Below are 15160 nucleotides of genomic sequence, written 5' to 3'. Positions count from 1 at the left end.
AACATCAGTTTTTATTTCCTAAATCCAGCAACTATAATTTTTTTGTCTTTTAGGTTCAAGATACAGTAAGCACAATGTTACTATTTTTCCCACATAAAATTACAGTCGTGTAGTGTACAAGTCTTATGTTATTAGATAGAACTTCTCTGCGGTTACCTTTTTGACGAGAAGTTAAAATGAAGTTCACTCTGGCCCTCAGCTTGCTACAAGGGAAAAGGTACTAAGTTTGTCTTGATCCCTGGGCACTTCAATACCATTAAAACATGAAATGACTTTCTCATCTAGCTGTGCAACAACAATTTGCCTATCTTGCATTCAACGCACGAAGGTATGAGTGTTGAAACTCAAGCGTTCATTCCCGCTCTTCCACCACAATTAAAGAGAACCAACTACACAATTTAAAGATATTCACTTACTGTTTATTTTGCCTGAAATTATTTCACATCTCTTTGTACAACAGCTACAGAACAGTAGTAAACCATCTGATAAAAGCAACAGTGCTGATGATGAACAATGGATGCATTTTTTAAAACTTTTTTTCCACGCCTGCATCTTCATGCAGTCGAGGCTCACTGCAGCACTCTGGGACATGAACCTGATTAAGACTTAACCAATTCAAAACAAAAGGGAAAGTGAAAAAGCTACCCGGCGACAAGGTATAAAACAAAGAAGCCTGGCCTCCATTCTTGGATAATTTACATACAAAACAAAATAAAAAGGTACATGTTACAATCTTTTTTTTGTGTGTGTTTTTTGTCTGAGATGCTGTAAATTTTGCAAAGTAGCAACCATGCCAAAAATGACAGAGATAATTTTGCTCTATACAACAATGGCTCATATGAAACAAAGGCATCGTAAAATAATAAAAGCATTCCATTACCGCAAGGAATGCTTATAGTGGTTGCTATCACAAAAAAAAAGTGAAGCTATTGGTTTTGACAGGAGGATTTCTACGAGGGCCATGCAAATCATACATGCATGTTGGAGCTATGCACTAGTCAGGGAAAGAGGGTTGGGAGAAAATTTAAATAGGGTGAAATATTTAAGAAAGAAAAATGAAGTTACAAAGTTTTTTTTTGTTAAAACTCTTGGATGCAGATAGCTTTGGTGGAACCTCATCACAACCTCAGTAAAACAACTGGTAATTTGGTCTTTGTAAAGAAAAGTCTGTTGCTTATTTTCCTTCAAAGTTCGAGTCTCTTCATTAGAGGTGAAGCAGAAAACATATCCCTTGTTGTTTTCTGAATCTTGCACAAGTTGCAGTGATCCAAAAGGGCAGACAAGAAAAGTTCATCAAGGCAAAGGAAAACCACTTAAAGGAGAGCTTCCAGGCTACCAGACAGCCATAATAACTAGTTTTTACAGTACTATACGCAAAAAACAGGTAAAAGAATTACAATCCATAAATAAGTGTCAGGTCCCAGACCTGTCGTGTGAACAATTTTTAAATATGTGTGTTTATGTAAAATTTACTGTATGTACAAAACAAAAGAAGAATTATTACTTTGCATATCACTGCAAGGATTTGGGATGGCAAAGGTAACGTATCCATCAAATAACTGCTATCTTCAGCCAAAGACAATCGTGCGAACTTCCAAATCAGTTTGACATTGGTCCGTTCAAGTAGACGAAATAAACAAGAGAGGAATATATCTTTTCACACACAGCGTAAGCACAAAGGCAATTAATGACCAGGGAGGTTCCTCGTGTGGCCGGTTTGCTGCTACACATTTTTTTTTCATCTTCAGAAATCAAAAAGCATTAAGAATGAACCAGGGTCCACAGGGAACCCAGCAGTGTACAGGCCTCTGGTGAAAGAACCCGAGCTGGCGATCTCAGCACTCCCTGACCCAAGGTAAAAATGCTGGAAAAAGTTTTTTTTTTCTGATTCTTCCACAAAATAATCTTTTCTCGGTGATCATCATGTGAGAAATTCACCAGGCTTCTGTATAACGGACATCCACTTCTTTGAGGTTTGGCAGCTTGGCCTAATGGACAACAGATTGGTGAAAAAAATAGTTAATGTTTGATGCAAGTTCATGAAATAAACTCTATGTGAACTAAATGTTGTAGGAACTTTGTTATCAAAAGTAGCGTATTTCTATACATATTTAACTCTATTGCAAAGTACCATCAATGGAAAATAAAAAATTTTACAAGAATCAGCAAAGTATCTATTGCAATTGGAATGCAGGCTTTTGTTTTGCTGTTTCCAATAGAGTATTCAATTTAGATCTCTGTATCTTAATTCCATCTACCATGCCTAATACCTTTGCCTAACAAAATTTATCAATTTCAATTTGAAAATTTAAATCAATACCCAAATTGGACCTCAGTCTAAATAGGATATTACCAAAGATCTAGAGTGAAACTTGGACATCCTGTTTGGTCATGCACCTCAGAAAATACTGAATTTTTCCTTTCTTTTATTTCTCCTTGAGTCGACACCGATAAGGGGTGACTCATTGTGTGTAGCTTCAATGGGAAACATCAAATATTCTTATTCAGGACGACTACAGCTGAAATCCACGGTCACCACCATGGATACTTCAGTAAACAACATCATTTTCAGACAATTTAAAAAATCTATCGATACTCAAAATTGACAGATCCTACACTGCAGACACAGGTCACGAGTGCAGGTCCCCTTAAAGAAAGAGGAAGCTAGGAAAGCACGCTGGGCCGAGAGTAAGATTGAAATACGGAGACTTGAGACCCCCAACTCCTGATTATCCTACTGGCGAATGTACAGTCTCTAGAAAATAAAATTGAAGACCTCAGAGCAAGATTGCTGTACCAGATGGACATCAGGGACTGTTGTGTACTTTGCGTCATGGAAACACAGCTATCACATGCCATTTTGGAAGCTTCACTGCAGCTCAATGGTTTCACCATTCTCTGCAAAGACAGGACAGCTCAGACTTCTGAAGGCAGAGGAGGCAGAGTATGCTTTATGATAAACTCAGTGTGGTGCACGGACGTGGCAGGTTCTGTCTCAGTACTGCTCACCAAACCTAGAACATCTGACAGTCAAAAATCATCCTTTGTATCTGTTGAGGGAGTTTTCCACCATCATCTTGGTAGTGGTGTACACTCCACCTCAAGCCAGTGTCAGGCTGGCACTGGAGGACCCAAGCTCCATAATCAGCAGGCATGAAACCGCACACCATCATGCCTTCCCTATCACTGTGGGGGATTTTAACCAGGCCAGCTTGAAGCAGTTTCTGAATAACTACCACCAACATATCACCTCGGGAACCGAAGGAGCCAACACACTTGACCACTGTTATTCCACCATTAAGAACACTTCCATGCCATTACATGCCCACACTTTAGCAAGTCCGATCACCTGGCTGTACTTGTATAGGCAGAGACTAAAGACCACAGCACCAGTGGTGAGGACCAAGAAGGAACAGTTAAGGGAGGCAGAAGAACACGTCGAGTTGGTGCACTAGACAATATTCAGGGATTTATTTTTGGACTCTGAATGAATATGCCACAGTTGTCACTGATTTCATCAACCCCTCCCCCCGGTGTGGATATGCCTTCGAGAACATACCGATCATAACCAAACCAAAAGCCATGGATGAAACAGGCGACTTTTAGTCTGCTGAGGGCTAGGTCTGTGGCATTCAAGATCGGTGATCCAGATCTACAAATATGTCCAGGCACGACCAATAGAAGGCCATCTTAAGAGCAAAAAAAACAATTCCCATTGAAGCTAAGACTGAATAGGATGCAGGTAAACTCTGGCAGGGCTTGCAGGCCAAAGTGTATCATGAATGACAGTGATACTTCACTCCAAGATGAGCTCGATGCCTTTGAAAGGGAGAATCGACTATATCTATGCAAACTCCTGCAGCATCCAGCGACCCTGTGATCTCCGTCTTGGAGGCTGACACTAGAACATCTTTCAAGAGAATGAACGCAAGGCATCAGGTAGGGCTTTGTAACCCTGTGCAACTCAAGTGGAGGGAGTGTTCAAGAACATTTTCCATCTCCCAATGCTGCAGTCGGAAGTTCCCACTTGCTTCAGAAGGGCAACAATCAAACCAGTGCCCAAGAAGAGCAGGGTGAGCTGTCTCAACAACTATTGCCCAGTGGCAGTCACATCTACGGTGTTGAAGTGCTTTGATAGGTTGGTCATGGCTAGAATTAATGCCCATCTAAGCAAGGAACTGGACCTACTTCAATTTGCTTATCGCCATATTAAGTCTTTAGCGGATGTAATCTCACTTGGACAATAGTAATACCCACTGCTATTGATCATATCTATTTTTGTGTGATTTTATTCTCTTATATATTGTCTGAAATTCGATATTTAATTTTTATATTTTGTTCTTGTAAAGCACTTTGAACTGCCTTGAGATTGAAAAGTGTTATACAAATAAACTTGCTTGTTTGCTAGCTTACATTAGGATGTTGTTTACTGTCTATAGCTCAGTATTCAACACATTCATACCCTCTGTTCTATTCAAAAAGCTCCAAAACCTGGGCCTCTGTATCTCCCTCCGCAAATGGATAACTGACTTCCTCACTGCAAGACCACAGTGTGTACAGATCGAAAATAACATCTCCTCCTTGCTGACAATCAACACTTGGCACACCTCAAGGAAGCATGCTTAGCCAACTGCTCTATTCTCTCTACATTCATGACTATGTGGCCAGGCACAGCTCAAACATCATCTAAAAAATTGCTGAATACATGGCAATTGTTGGCAGAATTTCAGAGAGTGTCAAGAAGGCATACAGGAGCAAGACAGATCAGCTGGTTGAGTGGTTTCGCAGCAATAACCTTGTACTTGGCATCAGTAAGACCAAAGAATTGATTATGGGCTTCAGGAATGGTAAGTTAATGGAACACACACCAGTGCTCATCGAGGGATCAGAAGTGGAAAATCACTTTCAAGTTGTTGCTGAAACAAAAACAACTTTCAGTACATATGCTGGTGATATTAAATCTGACTTTGAAAACATCAGTATTAAATCTAATCCTGTTTCTCTCGATGTTTCTTAAAATTCATTAACTTATTTAGTTTTCCAATAATTATCAAATTTTCTTTTGAATATCATTATAGTCTCTGCTTTATTGGCCAGATGAGACATCATCACTTCTTTCTGATTACTCAGGTCCCTTTTAACTTAGTGTTATCAAAATGACAGGAGCTCTAACTTTCAGCCAATAGCAATAGATGCAAATTGTGTTGCATCTTCTCAATTATGGACAAGATGTTAAATCTATAGTACCGTGCAAAAGTCTTAGGCACATCTGTATAGTTAGGGTGCCTAAGAATTTTGCACAGTACTGTAATTTTATGTATTGCACTGTACTGCTACTGCAAAAAAAAATCAAACCATATGTGAGTGATGATAAATCTGATTCTGATATGGGTCTCTACTGTGGACTGAGAGTGGGAAGAGGGCAGGGAGAGGGAAATCACAGTTGAGAAAAGGGGAAGGGAGCGAGGTGGGAGCAGGAAGCACTGGAGAGACGTTCTGTCATGATCAATAAACCAATTGTTTGGAATCAAATAACCTTGCCTGGTCCCTCAGGGCAGAATGGGTGTCCTGGCAGAATGCCACCATCCTGGCACTCCTTCTCTGCCACCTGTCACATCACCCTTCCACAGTGCTCCACCCTCACCATTCCCAGTATCCTTGGTTACCACCAGACTTGCTCTCTGCTACACATTGCCAATTACAGTACCGTGCAAATGCCTTAAACATATATATATGTGTGTGTGTGTGTGTGTGTGTGTGTGTGTGCCTACGACTTTTGTACAGTGCTGTATCTAGTGATGCACGGTGACATTTCAATTCTTGACGTTGCCACGTCCTGATTAATATGAATCACAGACTAAGTAAAAAACACTACTTTGAATAGGGCAGTTACCTTGAGATCTTCATAAGTGTCCGCTGACAACTTGGTGCTGTTCATGTTCAAGCTGCAGAGGCTTCTCATTGCTACAGAAGGAATCAGACACTTTCATGAGAATTCTAAATAGCAAACATCTTTCATACCTAAATACATCTCATTAAGTCGAGTGGTTTTTTTGGAGGTAATTAAAATTGATGAAGGCAGGTTGGTACATACTGTCTACATAGATTCAATAAAGCACTTGACAAGGTTAAAGCATATAGGATCTAAGGTCAGCTGGCTCTAACATTGGCTTGATGGTAGAAAGCAGAGGGTTGGTGGAAGGATGTTTCTCTGACTGGAATTTTGTGACCAGTTGTGTTATGCAGAGAATGGTGCTGAGATTCCCTGCTGCTTGCTAATGACCTGGATGTGCAGGTAGCAGATTTGATAAGCAATCTGTTGATGACACAAAGGTTTGTGGTGTTGTGGATGGCAAAGAAGGTAATCTAAGACCACAGCAGAATATAGATAAAATTGAAAGCTGAGTGGAGCATTGGCAGGTAGAAGTTAATCCTGACCAATCTGAGGGTCAAATGGGGCTGGGCACAGAGAGTGCTAGGTAACATTGAAGAGCAGAGGGACACGCTGTTCAAATCCACAGGTCTCATAAAGTAGCAATAAATATTTAGATCAGGTGGTGAAAAAGGCAAATGGTATACTTGTCTTCATAGATCGGGGCACAGACGGTAAATGTTGGGCTGCAACTTAACAGATGAGACCACACTTGGAAATATCGTGTGCCATTCTGGTCACAATATGATAAGGAGGTGCATACACAAAATGCTGGAAGAAACACTCACAACACGCTGGAGGAACTCAGCAGGTCAGGCAGCATCCGTGGAAAAGATCGGTCGATGTTTCGGGCTGGAACCCTTTGTCAGGTTCCGGCCCGAAACGTCGACCAATCTTTTCCACGGATGCCTCCCGACCTGCTGAGTTCCTCCAGCCTGTTGTGAGTGTTGTTTTGACCCCAGCATCTGCAAATTATTTTGTGTTTACAAAATGCTGGAAGAACTCAGCAGGCCAGGTGGCATCTATGGATGAAAGTATGATCGACATTTTGGGCCGAAACCCCTTCAGCATTTCAACATGACTGGAGAAAAAAAAGCTGATTTAAAAGATGGGGGCGGGGGGAGAAGAGAGAGAGAAACACCAGGTGAGGTGTGAAACCTGGAGGGGGAGGGATGAAGCAAAGAGCTGGGAAGTCGATTGGTGAAAGAGACAGGAGGCCATGGAAGAAAGAAAAATGGGGGAGGAGCACTGGAGGGAGGCAATAAGCGGGCAAGGTGAGAGAGGGAAAAGGGGATGGGAAATGGGGTATTACCGGAGGTGGTTATGTTAGGGAGAGTGCATAGGAGATTCACCAGGATTTTGTCATTATTGGAGGTCTTTAGTTCTAGGAAAAGATTGTGCAGGCTGGCCTTATTTTCCCTAGAGCACAGGAGGCTGAGGAGTCACCTGATAAGGTATATAGAATTATATGAGGCATAGATACCGCAGATAATCAAAATGTTTTTCCCATAGCAAGGGTTTCAGAAACAGCATTCCATGTTCTATGTTCTAACAGGGCATACGTTTAAAGTGGGAGAAAAGTCTATGACTCTATGACGATAAAAGAGGTCTTGAAGAGAGTGGTTAATATTTGGAACTTGCTCCCAAAGGAGGAGACAGAATCAGATATAATTACTACTTTTAAGAGACATTTTGGCAGGCATTGAAATAGGTAAGGCAAAAACCCAATGTGGGGAGATACAATTAGTATAGATGGGCAAAAGGGACAGCACAGATGACATGGGCTGAAGGGCCTATTTCTGTGCTGTACAGCTCTATGACTAAAGGTACAATATCATATTTAGAATTTATTGACACATGGTGTGTGTTGAAGAACCCTTATACAAAGTCATTTCCCAATCAAATATTCATTCGTACTTCATTTTTTTTCCTCCACTGCTCAATGAATTTTACATTCTGGCTCCTTTCTGTTTTGAGTGTGATGAATAGTTTCACTCCAATCTCACTCCTTCCTCTGGGAGGGATGCAGCTGCTGCTTGGATCTCTGACCTCCATTGGTGCCACTGTTAAGCAGCCAACCGGCAATAGGAGAGGACAGCTGTATGTGGCTCCAGCTTCAGCAATCTCATCCTTCCTAGATACTATCTGGATTCTTTCCAGCACATTCCGCTGCAGCACAGGTGAACAAGGGACTATAGCATGTGGTATGAACACACGTTCTCTCTCGCATGGCTGTTCATGCTGCTACACTGTATCGTCCGTGAACACCGACGCTTTGAAGCTGGAACAAGTAGATTTCAATGCAGGCAGTTGTGAGGTTGTGTGAATTGGGCAAGAGACATTCATAGCATTTTCTGAATGGTGATAAATGAAAAGCTGTAGAGACTCTCAAAAAGATTATATCTAGATCATTATGATGTCTTAAATAATGAAAAAGTCTAACTATAAATGTCAACATTCCAGTCAGTAATTGGGTTAGAAGTCATGCTGCAGCTATTTCCATTTAACTATACCACGCCTGGATTCACATGTTCAGTGAATACAAGAACAGATTGATGGCTGGGTAACTAAAAGTGAAACAGTCAACTCTAACACCCCAAAACTTTTTGAGTACTACAAGGAATCTCAGGAGACTTATGGAATACTGTTGCTGAGTGTGGTTCCAACAACAATCAAGAATAATGACAATTTTCCAACTTTATTGGTAATCCACCGCCCTACAAACGGATTCCTTTACTACAGCTTTACAATGGCTGCATTGTGTGCCAACTACAAAATGGATAATTTCCTCAGAATCAGGTTTAGTATCACTGGCATATGTTGTGCCCTCTCAAAGCACTTCAGCACAGTAGATGTGAAGGCCACTGGATGATAGTCTGCTCACCCTCTATTTCTTCAACACTGGTTCCTCTTTTGGAGCAAGTGGGAATCACCAACTGCTGCAGTGAGAGATTGAAGATGTCCTTGAACACTCCTGCTATTGACTAAAAGATGAATACCTGCACATTGTCCAATCCACCAACACAAAGAAGTCCTGTAGTGCTCCACCATCTCTCTTGACCATACTTCATGGTCCTCACCACTGGAACACTCTACCTATATTCTGGGAGTAAAGGTTCATCCAGGTGTTCAAACTTTCCGAAGTGTGGGTGTGAAATGGCACAGTAAGCATTCTTGATGGTGGTATAACAGTAGTCAAGTGTGTTGGCTCCTCTGGTTCAACAGGCGATATGTTGGTGGTTTTGTTCACAGACTTTCTCAAACTGGCCTGGATGAAATCTCCCACAATGATAGGGAAGGCATCAGGTCACGCAGTTTCGTGCCTGCTAATTACATTGCTCAGCTCCTCCAGCTCGACGTTGGCCAGAGGTAAAATGTACACCTCTGCCAAGATGATGGCAGAAATCTCCGTCAGCAGATAAAACGGAGGACATTTGACAGCCAGATGTTCCAGGCCAGGTGTGCTTGACTTAGCCAGAATTGCCATGTTTGCGCAGCATGATGAGTTAATTGTACAGCATACTCCCTGTCCTCTGCCTTTAAAAGACTGAGCTGTCCTGTCTTTGCAGAGAATGGTAAAGCCATCAGGCTGCAATGTTGCACCTGAAACTGCCGGTGTGAGCAATGTTTCCATAAAGCAGAGTACACAGCAGTTCTTGACATCTCTCTGGTACAGGAATCTTCTGTTTATTTTCCTGAGACTGCAGAGCAGTCAGCAGGATATTCAGGAGTGGAAGTCTAAAACCTCTGCATTTCAATCAGACCTGTAGAACAGCATGGCATCCCACTTCCATTTTCTTAAAGAGGAACTGCACTTGCAACAGAATTCTGCCACGTAAGGTTCGTCGACTTTGAGTAGCAACAGATTTTTTTTTTTAAAACATCTTAAAACGACGCAACTTACTGAAGTAACCATGGCTGTGACTGTCAATTTCAGCTGTAGTAGTCCTAAACAAGAATATTTGATCATTTCCATTGGAACTGCATGCTAGAAGTCGCCATTTAACGGCGCCATCTTGCCGGCTTGTCTAGAGCACTCAAAACCAAATGCACAACCCTGACCAACAAGGGCAACAGATGCACAAGAACACTACCACCTGTTGGATCCCCCCAGCTCACACACCATACTGCACTACATACAGAGGGGCACCTGGATGATAGGCTTGAGTGGAGCACCAACACAAAGGCCAGGTACAAGAAGGCCCAGAGTCGCCTCTACTTCCTGAGGAGACTGAGGTCGTTTGGAGTATGCAGGCCTCTCCTTCACATGTTCTACCAGTCTGTTGTCGCCAGCACAATCTTTCTGTGTGGTAGTGTGCTGGGGCAATAGCATCAACACGGGTGATGTCAACAGGCTCAATAAACTGATTGGAAAGGCTGTGGTACAACAAAGGGCTGTATGGGAAACCATAGTAATTCTGGACAATGTTTCTCACCCCCTGAATGCCACCTTGGCTGAACAGAGGAGCATTTTTAGCAAAAGACAAAGACAACTGCGCTGTTTCAAAGAGTGCTGTATGAGGACTTTCTTACCCTCGGCCATTAGGCTTGATAATGAGTCAACCTATAGCCAGGGAAGTGATGACCCCCTCCTGTTCGACTGTTAGAGGTAACTTATCTTTTTTAATTCTTTTTCACCTTCTCTCCTAATATTTGTATACCTGTGTACTTGTAATGCTACTGTGACACTGTAATTTCCTTTTGGGATCAATAAACTAACAATCTACATATCACCATTCACTGGATCTAAATCCTGGAACTCCCTTCCAATGCTACTGTAACCTTAACCAGGAGGAATGCAATGGTGAGCTAGGGGATTCACCGTCACCTTTTCAACCTCATTTAGAGATGGGCAGTAATAACCTAAGTCCCCCAAAAGACAGATTTCCCTCTATTTCAATTCTGGAACTTTCTATTTATTTATCTCATAAACATTTTGGTTTACATTATGCAAGGTAGAGGAAAAGTTGGGTATGGAAGCTTGTTTTACTTACAGCTAAGTGCCAGGAGGCCTGCATCTGTGACTGGCGTCTCACAAAGGTTCAGAACTTGCAGTGACGTGAGGTGCTCTGAAAGAACCCGCAATCCTGCATCTCCAAACTGTAATGAAGACATTAGCTTAGTCACTAAACACAACTCAGTAAACCTATGAGAACATTCATTATCTGCTTATTCTATTTCACTTCAGTCCGCTTCCCTTTTCTAAACAGTTTACTCATTCACCCAATCATGCAAGTCATTTTGAAAGTACCATTGCAGTATTCAAGCGTCATAAAGTTTTCAAAGTCTTCAGCAATGTACAGAAACAAAATACTATGGCTAGAATTCTGAATTAAAGAGGAAGCACTAGATAGACTCAACATGTATACAGACATCCCACCTCTCCCGGAAGTTCCGGAAGTCTCCTGCATATTGATAGCGGCTCCCTGATGCCCGCAAATTATATACAATATCCCGGAAATCGATTTTTTAGAGAGGGAGAGGGAGAGGGATAAAAAAAAGAAAGAAAGAAAATGAATGAATCCTGCTTGGTCTCTCTTTGTGCTAAGTAGACCTATCAGTTTTCTCTGTGGGCGGGCTTTACAGTCGACCTCTCTCTCTCTTCCATATTCCATCAGTTCAGTTACTGCCGTCTGTAATGACACTCAAGTCATCCAGACAACTGTCGGTGATGAAGTACAAAAGCCTGGTGAAGAAATTCCCAAGGCTGGCAGTGACAACCTGACTACGCGAGGCTGTCCTATACGGGCGGGGCGTGTTGGCATCTTAAAGGGGATTAGAGTGGGGTTTAAATTGGAGCGAAATTCCAAAATCATCCGCTAAGACATCTTTAAAAACGCACTCGCAGCAAGCAAATTCTTCGGGAGTTTTTTCCTGAAACACTTCCACTTACAAGTACATCGAAGCCTGCGATGGGCTGGGTTTAAGCGCAGCTGTTTTCAGAAGAAAAAACTATTTTAATAAATACCTGGCCCCCACCGAGGTCTTGTTATTAGGACAGTGAACTGTTTACCTGTGCTGCACACTTTATATGCATTTTGAATTACACTTTATTAAATAATATGGTAATATATTGTTTTATGTGGTGTGTGTGATATATGTATTGTGGCTACACCGCGGTCCGGACAGAAGTTGTTTCGTTTGTGGACAATCAGCCAGATGACAATAAACTTGAACTTGAAGATACAGAACTTCTAAATCACTCATTTAAAATCCCCCATTTTGATGTAAAAAAGTAAGTTCTGATCTGGACTATTAGAGGGGTGTGTGTGTGTGTGTGTGTGTGTGTGTGTGTGTGTGTGTGTGTGTGTGTGTGTGTGTGTGTATGTGAGAGAGACAGACACAGACACACACACACACAAAACAGACGTATATGCGATTGGACGTTGTCCGAATGGACGTTAAGCGGCGCACACCTGTAATAAGGATACACCTTATGCTTTTATTTCTTTTAGGGACCACAACATATTAGGGAGGCTAAGCGCAGGGAAGGCTGCTCAAAGTACTTCACAGTTCTTCTCAGCAGAAAACCAAAGTCTGACAGAGAAGGTCACTAGAGCTGAGCTGTACTTTACATCTTTCATCGTTGAGCATAACCTGCCATTCCAGGCGTGTAAGCACACAGGCAAGCTATTTGGGAAGATGTTTCCTGATTCAGAAATAGCAAAAAACTATGCCAGCTCATCAACCAAGACAGCAGCTATTGTGAACATGGCACATTAAGACAGAATTCAGAAGTCAGCTGTCTCACAAAACACTTGTGAATCTGATGTCTTTTCATTGACACAGGCTGTTATGAGGTTGAGACTTCCAGTTGAGACCTCCTTGAAATGAGTTTTTGCAGGATACCTGTGTATATGGTAACTCTGTCCCTCTCTCCCATTGATGTAGTCTGACATATAACACATTTCCTGCATTTAAAGTTTTTGAACACCCCATAGGGGAATTAAGGGTTATGGCGTAAAGACAGATAGGTGGAGATGAGTCCATGGCCAGATCAGCCATGATCTTATAGAATGGCAGAGCAGGCTTGACGGGCCAAATGGCCTACTCCTGCTCCTATTCCTTATGATCTTAACAGTAAGGCTGCATTGATGTACTGTTTCAAAATGGCACACAGGTGATTTGAACATATGAGATAAAGTATGGTGCAAAAGTCTTACTTTAGAAACTACCAAGGGTTACCCATAGCCCTCTATTTTTCTAAGTTCCATACCTATCCAGGAGACGCTTAAAAGACTCTATAGTATCCGCCTCCACCACTGTCACCAGCAGCCCATTCCACGCATTCACGACTCTCTGCATAAAAAAGCTTACCCCGCACATCTCCACTGTACCTTCTTCCAAGCACTTTAAAACTGTCCCCTCTCGTGTTAGCCATTTCAGCCCCGGGAAAAAGCCTCTGACTAATCACAGGATCAATGCCTCTCATCATCTTGTATGTCTCTATCAGGTCACCTCTCATCCTCCACCGTTCCAAAGAGAAAAGGCCGAGTTCGCTCAACCTATTCTCATAAGGCATGCTCCCCAATCCAGGCAACATCCTTGTAAATCTCCTCTGCACCCTTTCTATAGTTTCCACATCCTTCCTGTAGTGAGGCGACCAGAACTGAGCACAGTACTCCAAGTGGGGTCTGACCAGGGTCCTATAAAGCTGTAACATTATCTCTCAGCTCTTAAACTCAATCCCACAGCTGATGAAGGTCAATACACCGTATGCCTTCTTAACCACAGAATCAACCTGTGTAGCAGCTTTGAGTGTCCTATGAACTCGGACCCCAAGATCCCTCTGATCCTCCACACTGCCAAGAGTCTTACCATTAATACTATATTCTGCCATCATATTTGACCTACCAAAATGAACCACCTCACACTTATCTGGGTTGAACTCCATCTGCCACTTCTCAGCACAGTTTTGCATCCTATCAATGTTCCACTGTAACCTCTGACACTTGTTGCACTATTTATTTTTGCAATTTATAGTAATCTTATATAGTTGCACTATACTGCTGCCACAAAACAACAGACTTCATATCATTTAGGAAACTGATAGCAAACCTGATTCTGATTCCTGTGTCTCTTTTTATCATTATTCTGGGCATTGAGCTAATTAACACCCACTTCTGTCCATCCAGTGGCGAGTCTCCCCAATTCCCATTGGTTACAAACATACCAAGAAGGCTACCAAGCATATAGTACATGTTTGCCAATTGTACTCATGCTACTTCCCCACTGTAGTTCAAATCATTTTTATTCTTATTATAACTTATTGAGATACAGCAGGAATTGGCCCTTCTGGCCCTTCAAACCACATTGCCCAGCAATCCCCCAATTTAGCCCCAGCCTAATCAAAGGATAATTTACAATGACCAACTAACCTACCACCTCATATGCTTTTGGATTGTGAGAGGACACCGGAGCACCTGGAGGAAATCCACACGGTCAAGGGGAGAACGTACAAACTCCTTACATGCAGCGATGCGATGGCAATTGAACCATGATCACCTGTAAAGCGTGGTGCTAACCACTAAACTACCATGTCGCCCCAACATTCACGTATCAAGGCAATACTCATTGCCATGACATCCTCTCCAAACAAAGAGAGAGAACGTCCTGCAGAAACCATCATAAAAATGAACTAGCTGCTGACCTGGGTGGACCATAGGTTTAACTGCTTGAGTGACGGCAGTTTGATTAACTGCTCTGCGCAGGCGCTCGTTACATTAGTGAAGGCCAGGCTCAGATTTTCCAGATTTCCAAAGGACCCTGAGCTGAGAAGTCTGGCTAGATCTGCATCCTAGAAGAACAGTCAGGGAAAAAAAAATATCAATATACAATTCATAAAACAGGTCAACAAAATTCACATCTGCACACATTTTGAGATTCCAGCTCTCAGTCACTGGGAAATTAAGATGAAGATTATGTTTGACTTGAAGACAAAAAAGAATCTTTTAGCTTCGGACTTTGCATGGGTTTTCACAAAATACTTGTTAACAACATTTATGCATCAGTGCCACCATTGGTTTAATTCCTTAGGAACAGCAGGCAATGTGATATAATCATATTGGATTAATTTACCAAAGTGTGCCATTTCCACGAAAATATTAGAATTAGTCATAGTCATACTTTATTGATCCCGGGGGAAATTGGTTTTCGTTACAGTTGCACCATACATAATAAATAGTAATAGAAATAGTAATAGTAATATTACTATTAGTAAATAGTAAA

At 41.9% G+C, this 15160-nt stretch overlaps 1 protein-coding gene across 2 annotated transcripts in view; it reads right to left on the bottom strand.

Moving 5' to 3' along the window:
- Window positions 1–397: 397 nt before the first annotated feature.
- Window positions 398–15160, bottom strand: part of cmip (c-Maf inducing protein) — a 256495-nt gene continuing 241732 nt past the window's right edge. For both annotated transcript variants that reach the window (XM_063067127.1, XM_063067128.1), the window contains exons 18-21: window positions 14583–14729; window positions 10927–11032; window positions 5894–5964; window positions 398–1988 (exon numbers count right to left, since the gene is read on the bottom strand). In XM_063067127.1, the coding sequence (XP_062923197.1) occupies window positions 1935–1988; window positions 5894–5964; window positions 10927–11032; window positions 14583–14729 (378 nt within the window). In that variant the 3' untranslated portion in view covers window positions 398–1934. The remainder of the gene's footprint in view (window positions 1989–5893; window positions 5965–10926; window positions 11033–14582; window positions 14730–15160) is intronic.

The sequence above is a fragment of the Mobula hypostoma genome, chromosome 14 (assembly GCF_963921235.1).
Source record: "Mobula hypostoma chromosome 14, sMobHyp1.1, whole genome shotgun sequence".
In the NCBI taxonomy this organism is placed as follows: Eukaryota; Metazoa; Chordata; class Chondrichthyes; order Myliobatiformes; family Myliobatidae; genus Mobula; species Mobula hypostoma.
Note: the sequence above shows the minus strand (reverse complement) of the source record. Positions and strands in the feature narration are given on the sequence as shown.